The sequence below is a fragment of the Kryptolebias marmoratus genome, linkage group LG13, assembly GCF_001649575.2.
Source record: "Kryptolebias marmoratus isolate JLee-2015 linkage group LG13, ASM164957v2, whole genome shotgun sequence".
Lineage (NCBI taxonomy): Eukaryota > Metazoa > Chordata > Actinopteri > Cyprinodontiformes > Rivulidae > Kryptolebias > Kryptolebias marmoratus.
Genome location: NC_051442.1, coordinates 9,700,597 through 9,708,332, shown reverse-complemented (window position 1 = coordinate 9,708,332; position 7,736 = coordinate 9,700,597). Strand labels below are relative to the sequence as shown.

At 42.9% G+C, this 7,736-nt stretch overlaps 2 protein-coding genes across 2 annotated transcripts in view; one reads left to right on the top strand and one right to left on the bottom strand.

Annotated features, from left to right (window-relative positions):
* Positions 1 to 2,040, top strand: part of LOC108229019 (von Willebrand factor A domain-containing protein 7-like) — a 7,932-nt gene extending 5,892 nt beyond the window's left edge. Inside the window, exons 11-14 of the mRNA XM_037979184.1 lie at positions 42 to 134; positions 217 to 494; positions 582 to 875; positions 980 to 2,040. Coding sequence (XP_037835112.1) covers positions 42 to 134; positions 217 to 494; positions 582 to 875; positions 980 to 1,429 — 1,115 coding nt within the window. The 3' untranslated portion in view covers positions 1,430 to 2,040. The remainder of the gene's footprint in view (positions 1 to 41; positions 135 to 216; positions 495 to 581; positions 876 to 979) is intronic.
* Positions 2,041 to 3,506: 1,466 nt separating this feature from the next.
* On the bottom strand, positions 3,507 to 5,715 carry LOC108229018 (protein ABHD15-like). Its single transcript, XM_017404671.3, has 4 exons — positions 5,676 to 5,715; positions 5,124 to 5,506; positions 4,397 to 4,626; positions 3,507 to 4,300 (listed from the first exon to the last, which is right to left on the bottom strand). Exons 1-4 carry the CDS (start codon positions 5,713 to 5,715, stop codon positions 3,613 to 3,615), a joined length of 1,341 nt encoding a protein of 446 aa, XP_017260160.3. The 3' UTR covers positions 3,507 to 3,612.
* Between the last annotated feature and the right edge of the window lie 2,021 nt (positions 5,716 to 7,736).

The following is a 7,736-nucleotide window of genomic DNA, read 5'->3' as shown; positions in this document are numbered from 1 at the left end:
GTTTAGCTGAATATTTTTCACTGTATTTTTGGTATTTGCAGGCCAGAGTCCGATCGACTTCCTGTTTGACTTCATTAAAGACTCAGATGGGCCGTTTGGAGGGTTTGTTGTATTAGACAATCGTCCCACACCTGGTAAAGGAAATTTTGAGGCATGCTAAAGCAGCTCAGTGTTTAATCAGTGTGAGCATAACAATATGTTTTTATTCTTTTGAAGGTGATAATGCAAGTCTGATGATTACTCTCTTTGGGGACGAGTCTGCCATAGTGACAGAGGTCACACTGGTTGAATTATCGGGTTCAGGTCGGGTTAACGGCAGCGTGGAGGCTCAAGGTGGAGGAGAATATATTGTCCGGTTTGACAGGATACCATCATTTCAGTTTGTGGTCTTCGTGAAGGGACAGAAAAATGATAGTACCTCGGGAGCATCTTTAGGAATCTTCCAAAGGCAATCCACCACCAGCCAGAGAGCTTCTTCTCTCACTGTTACAGTTGTAAGCAAATGCAATTACTTTGTCAGTTTATCTAGAATAGCATGCACTGTTGTGTTTTTTTATTATTATTTTCTTGCCTTTTTTTAGGGTGATTCAAATAGTACCTTGGAGCCTGGATCAGTCCTATCAGTTCCTTTCTCAGTGATGACAACCGGTGAAGGTGGAAGCTTCACTATTCAAGCTACCAATGATCAAGGCTTCCCTTTAACTTCCCCGTCCAGTTTGGAACTGGATGCTGGAGGCAGTGCTAACGGTACAGTGAACATCACAGCACCTGCCGCCACTCCGTCTGGTACCAGTGTCACCCTGACCATCGAGGCTGCAGCTCCAGGAGGCGCAGACACCAACTATGCTGTGCTGCGTTTAACCGTCCTTCAACCGGTAACGTTTGAATAAAATAATAAAAACAACATTTTAAGGCACCATTGGGGTTAAATGGTGACAAATTCTTTTCCTTTTTTCCCTACATTTTCACCCTCTTGTAGGTGACTGATTTCGCTCAGCCAGTGTGTCAGCTGCTCAGCCTGCAGTCCAACTGCTCTGACGACTGCAGCCAGTCATGGGAGCTCCTTCTGTGGGTCACCGATGGGGTGAATGGGACCGGTGTTGATCGTATCAGCCTCCAAGAAGGCAACGGCACCTTGAACATTAGCACCGCGGTTGGCAATGAGACCATGACTCTGGTTTCATATAACGCGTCCTGCTGCTCACCTGATGTGAGGCTGGTGGCTGTAGATCAGGCGGGCAATGTGGAATTCTGTAGCTACTCTGTTCGTGCAGCCGTCACACCAACTGTCACACCGACCATCACACCAACCGTCACAACCGGTATCCCTACCACAGCAGCAAACACCACATCTACGTCTGCCAGAGCTGTTCAGTCTGTTTTTCTTTGCTTGGCCATCACAATCTTGGGTCTTATTTTTGCAACCTGAGATTTAAATTATCAGAATATTTACATTTAAATATTGGTTTTGGAAAATCAGACAAATATTTTCTACACCTAATTGATAGTTTATGGTGTACAGTAGTCCACTACAAAAGACCTTGAGGAAATTCTTTCAAATAAAGAAACAAATAGTTAGTAATAATTAGTTCAATCTAAATGAAATGTAATCACTCAGATTGCTTTGTGCCAATAATCTAAAAGCTTTTAGATATTATAACAGACTTTGTTTGGTTGGTTTCTTGTTGACTTGAAATGCAATATATAAAGATGGGTTTCTAACATTTGGCAGGAAGGCTTGCTGACATAAAGAGACTTTATGAGACTTTGTTCACTGAAATGAGTAACATACATATCGGATATTCATGGGGTTAATATTTACTATAAAACTGTCCTTAAATCTATAAGATGTACAACATGTGGTTATTAAATTAGAAGGTATGTAAGAATAATGTGGTGGTAAATGGTTTGTGATTGAAACATTTTCTATGTTTCCTCAGGTTCTACATTGTTTATTCAAAGTTTAATGCTAATAATGAGGTGTGAAATGGGCTTGGTTCTTATAAATTTTACTGGTATGTAAGCGGGGAAAACCTAATAAAAAATAGAGCAAAGTTTAAAGCATGTTTGCTGTGGTCATTTTTGGTGAAATGTGTCTCGTTACAGTGGTGACATAATGAAGGGTGACCTAGCAATGCCTGACTGTACTACGGTATCTGCTGGTTGAATTTATATATTTATAATTAGTACAGTTTATGATTCAGCTCACTAGCACTGAAGGTAGGATGTTTCATGCAGATAGAAAATTTAATACAATATTTTTTTGTTTTTCAGCCATGGCAGAAAACTCAGACTTCTCTTACTGGGAATGTTCTGACTAATAAATGAAAGCATAAACAAGCTGAGTTTGAATTTAGTTGTGTGTTATCAAAACATGTAAGCTTTGTCCTACGGGTTCTCAAATGCCAACACTGTTGTGTTTTCTGATTTTTATGTCTATCTTTCAGAATTCTTTTAAACCATTGTTGTAAGTTGCCATTCCCTGGTTTGAATTGCTTGCTTATGTTTTTTCCAGTTTTCTCATGACAACCCATCCCCCAAACTCAAACGTATGAAACTATTAGGTTGTTTGCTGTACTTCATAAAAATGTTACAGGGACTGCTGTAACCAGTGTTTTCTTGTAAGGAATAGAAAAATAAAGTTACAAGAAAATAAAAATATAGTAAGGGCAACATCCTATGGGCTTCTATGTGGGTGGATCAGTCACCCACATGCTCATTTCCACTAGCAAGGTGGATCCATTTTTGAAAGACATAATTTCTTTATGTACAGTGGAGGAAATAATTATTTGAACCCCTGCTAATTTTTGTAAGTTAGCCAACTTACAGAAGTCAGTTTCATTTTGATGAAGAGAGACACAATATGAACTAAAAATCCAGAAAAAAACATGACATCAGGAGTCAGTGAGTGAAATAAGTATTTGGTTCCTGATGGTGAAGACATTTTTGTTGGCAACCAAAGCTGTAAGATGCTTCTTGTACAATTTTCAACACAAAAAAAATAATTTACATCTGGTGTTTTTCTTTCTTTATATTTGTTCAAAAACGGAACAAACACAAATCAAACAGTAGTAATATTTCCACTGGGAGAAGCAAAATGCAGCAACCGTTATTTAGGATGCAAAAAAGCAAGAGTGCATAGAGAGCGCCCTCTTGTGCAGATAACCAGAGCATCCCTTTTTGTTTTGTAAAAGTGAATTGTGCAAGTGCAGAACCAGGTCACCAATAAATTTGCATGATGCAAGTTTGTAAGAAAGCTAAGAGATGGAGATCAGGCCAACTGCATTATGAAACTTTCATCATTAGTGACAGCGCAGAAGAAATAACAAAACAGAATCAGACACTAAACTTTTTTGTTTTTTGGGGGCAGACAGAAACATTCTGCATCCATCCTGCATGTTTTACTTGTTTCTCTGCTCCAACACACCTGATTTAAATCAATAGGTGATTAACAACCTTCTGCAGAACATGAAGAGGTAATTTAACCACTGAATCAGGTGTGTTGGAGCAGGGAAACAAGGAAAACATGCAGGATAGTGGTCCTCGAGGACCAGGATTGGAGACCCCTGGTCTAAAGTCTCTGTGAGGGTGTCCTCCTCCACCTCTTGCTCCTCAGTGGGTGTATGACCTCCTCCAGGTGTAGTTCCCTCCCTCTCCATCATCCGTACAGCTCTGTTCCATCACCTGGGCCCTGGGTCTCCTCGTCACGGTGGCTCTCCGCCCCCGGGAGGATACCCCGGCGTTCACCCTGCTCCTCTGCCCAATCTGACCGTTTACTTCTCCCCTCCAGCTCGCCCCCTCCCTCTCCCCATCCTTCAGGAACTCTGCCACCACTTTAAAGTACTCCAGAGCTACAGAGTGGCTCCAGATACCGTCATCCATCTCCTCCCTCCCCTCCAGAGTGAACCCGCAGTGGCCCCCTCTGTCTGTCAGCACCAGGAGGAAGTAAGGGTTGTTGAGGAAAAGGGAAAGGGGTAAGGTGGAGGCAGGTGTGAGGACAGGGTCGTCCCTGCTGCAGATGCAGAGCACAGGGACCGCCGCCTCGTCTGCGTCTCTCAGAGGCTCGTTCCTCTCCCAGTAGCTCTCCCAGTTCTTGGCTTGGTGAGCTCTTTCACCCAGCATCCAGGCCGCTGCAGGCGTGAGGCCCCGCAGGGAGGAGGATCCCGAGCCTTCTGGAGATGGAGACAAACCCCGATGGAGCTTGGCTGAAGAGCAGAAAAGAGCCTCTTCGAAGTCTCTGAGGTTGGAGCAGCTGAGGGCACGATCCACATCCAGCACTCCTCTGAAGGAACCTGCGTACCTTGTCCCAGAGACATGTAGAAGGAAACACATCTTTAGATCTCATGTTGCTGTCACCCCCTGTGTGAGCACTTTGCAATTCTCTCCTGTCTCTCACCTACTGAGCTGCGTTTTCCGGCGAAACAGCGCCGCCCAGCGGTAAACGGGAGGCATGGCCGCTTCAAACCACAGCTGGCCCAGCAGCACAGGTGAGATGGCTGCAGCTGCTGTCAGGTAGGTGCTGGAACCGTGCTCCCCCAGGTAGGACAGCAGGACCCCAGAGCCAGAACCCTCACTGACAGCAACCAGCACCGAGGACAGGTGGCGGCTGTGGACATATGACACCGCCTGAAAAAAGGGAGGTACAAACAACTCTGTCACTGTCGGGTTAGTCCTAAAACTGAGCCATGAGGTGTAAGGCAGCAGTGTCCAATCCTGGTCCTTGAGGGCCACTATCCTGCATGTTTTTGTTGTTTCCCTGCTCCAGCACACCTGATTTAATGGTTGACTTACCCCTTCAGCAGGTCTTCAAGTCCTACAGAGGCCTGTTAATCAAATCAGGTGTGTTGAAGTAGAGAAACAACAAAAACATGCAGGATAGTGGACCAGGACTGGACACCACTGGTATAAGGAAATGTTTTTGCCCACGTCTGTGTGCGTTTGTCTGTCTCAACTCCATCCCTTCTGATCTTAAAATGATCTTAGTTTAAAACTCTGGCACAGGAGGTGGCGGGTGATACGCTTTCCTTGAAGGAATGCTAGGCATTTAAATAGCTTAGGTTTTGCCTGAAACTGTTCATTTGACTCGCCTTTCTCTTCGTTTTAGGAGAAAGTCATTTTTCTACCTGCTCCAAATCAGCCGGGTCTCCAAACTCTGTGAGTCGTGCTGTGGTCAGTGGCGTCCCCGCCGTCCCTCGATGGTGGAACACCACCACGTAAAAGCCCTGCCTCGTGGCCTGGAGGGAAAGCAGCTTCAAGTGAGGGCTCATCCCTCCCCAGGACTGAGGGATGAGGAGGAGGACAGGAGGTGCTGAGGTGAAGCAGCCCAGCGCCTTCCTCCCATCCCACCTCTTCCTCATCGCCGCTTCGCCAAGTCTGGTCCCCACGGCCCAATCCAGAGCCACGACCCCACCGTCCTTCAGTAGCAGGTGGTCTCTAGTAAACTGTATGTTGTCCCCATGTTGTCCACACAGCTGGAAATAAATAAATAAAAGATGTGAGAAGAACCCTAAATAAAAACAAATGAATTAATTTATTCATACTGACTCTAACTAGACGGCGACGGAACCCAGGAAATTGTTCAGTAAGCACTGCAGAAAAATACAACCATTTATTCCAGCTGCAGTTCTACCAACATGCTCATCGAGCCCCAACTTATCTAATGTTTTGTGCCTGACGGATGATGAACTTCCTGTGTTGACTTTGGCAGAAAGTCATAAGGATAAACACCTCGCAGAAACACAACCTTCACCTCAGGCCAAATTTCTGACACAGGCTCAGATGTTCTGCTGATACCTTTTTTTTTCTTTTCTGGTTGAGCGTTACCTCAGAAAGACTGCAAACATCAACCTTGCCCTTTTTTTCCCCACCAATTATTATTAGGGAAGATTTTTTTTTGTCTTAGTTTGATCAGTGAGACAGAAATGGTTACAAAAAAAACTTTTCTTAATTTGCAATCAGATTTTCTACCGTAAAGAATTTGACACACAAAAAAGCTAAAGGCGTGGGCTCATTGTCACAGTTTGATGACACCAATTACACTATCTAAACTGAGTCAGGAGTACAACGCAGCAAGAATATCTGGTCAGTCAGTGACTCCATTTTAGATCATTACGCAGTCTGTCATTAAAATGTGCCGTTGAGTAATTGTCACATTGTTTAAAAGCAAAAAGGAGTTTACAACCTGTGTAATGAAAATAAAAGAGTTCACACCGTAAACTTTTATTTGCGTCTGCCAGAAATACCAGCATGTCCACATATAATCGCTGTCGGGACGTGCAATTTGTCTAATAAGCTTCCTAGAGCAGAATGACGATGACAGGGAGGCTCCACAGAAGACATACAAAAACAACTGAGACTGTTTACTTTAAACATTCATACAATGCAAATGATAAAGACCTATTATTACTTGAAAGAATGCACCTTGTCCATCATCTTTCCTGCCAGATTTAAACTAAGATCATCTTCTGATGAGGACTGACAGAGTTGTAGCTGTTTTGGTCAAACCTGGTAAATGATGTGAAACATCTTTTAGTTCTCAGAGCATGTGTTGTGAATGACTCTAGGCTACTACCACATCAAATTTTAGCTCCCTATCTGTGCAGCTGATTGAGTTATATCTGTTTGTGTTGACTAATGTTGATAAGCTGTGGCAGCCATCTTCAAAAGGTGTACGGCCAACAATTACCAATTAAGAGTCCCACTAAAATCTGTTCGGCAGTTCATGAGATGTTTGCTAACAGGCAGACAGGTTCAGCTCCAATAAAATGTCAAAGTGTTAAAAATCAGCCTCATGTCATCAGTTAGTGCCCAGAGAATCTGTTGGGAATGACTCAGCTTCTACTACGCCAAACTGCAGCAAAATACCCATAAAACTGACAGAGTTAAAGCCATTTTTGTGTTTGTTAAGGTCGCTGATCTGTGGCAGCCATCTTGAATGGGGTTGTCTCAAACACACACACACACACATCGACATGGACAAAAACATTGTCACTTGTTGTGAGATTAATGCATTTCTCTAAATTCCACACAAAGAAAACTTCAACTCTAGGTGCTTTTGCAAAGTACTTTTTTTTTCTTGCATCATAGTAAAATTTTTTGACATTGTTTTCTTCCTGGGTTCTTCCTGATAAAACATTACATTTTATTTGAACAGTACCAAAGCTTCTTATATGCAAATCCAAGTTTGTTACACGCCCTCCCATAAAACTCAAAGGAAAATGATTCAGACTTTGTTTTTGTTGTGGTTTGCCTCTGTTAATAGTACATCCGTTGACCTTTTTAACCTTTTTATTAGTGCTGCAGGTGCAGCTTCAGTCATCATATGAATATATAAATACAGCAACATTGTGAAGAAACTGTAGATTCTGCATCACGTTACAGAAAGTCTGCTTCCAGCGCAACATCTGAGACCATCTGCACTAGAAATGTGCTCATCAAGACCTTTGTTGAGTTAATAAGCTGAAGGAAAAAGGCTGGATTCTTTTCAGAAAATGACAACTTTTCCCATCAGTCAAAATGACTTGATGCTTTTTTTAGCACAACTTTCCCAAACATAAACAAGGCCTTCTTATAAATACAGAATGATTCACTTTTTAACTTGCTTTTCTGCTTTCACACCTTCATGACTATTACATTAATTGTGAAGTTCCCGACTACACATGGGGAAAAACAGTCCTATAAAGTGTCCTCATTTTCTTCTACGTGTAGCTATTTTAATTGTAGAAACACCTTTTGGG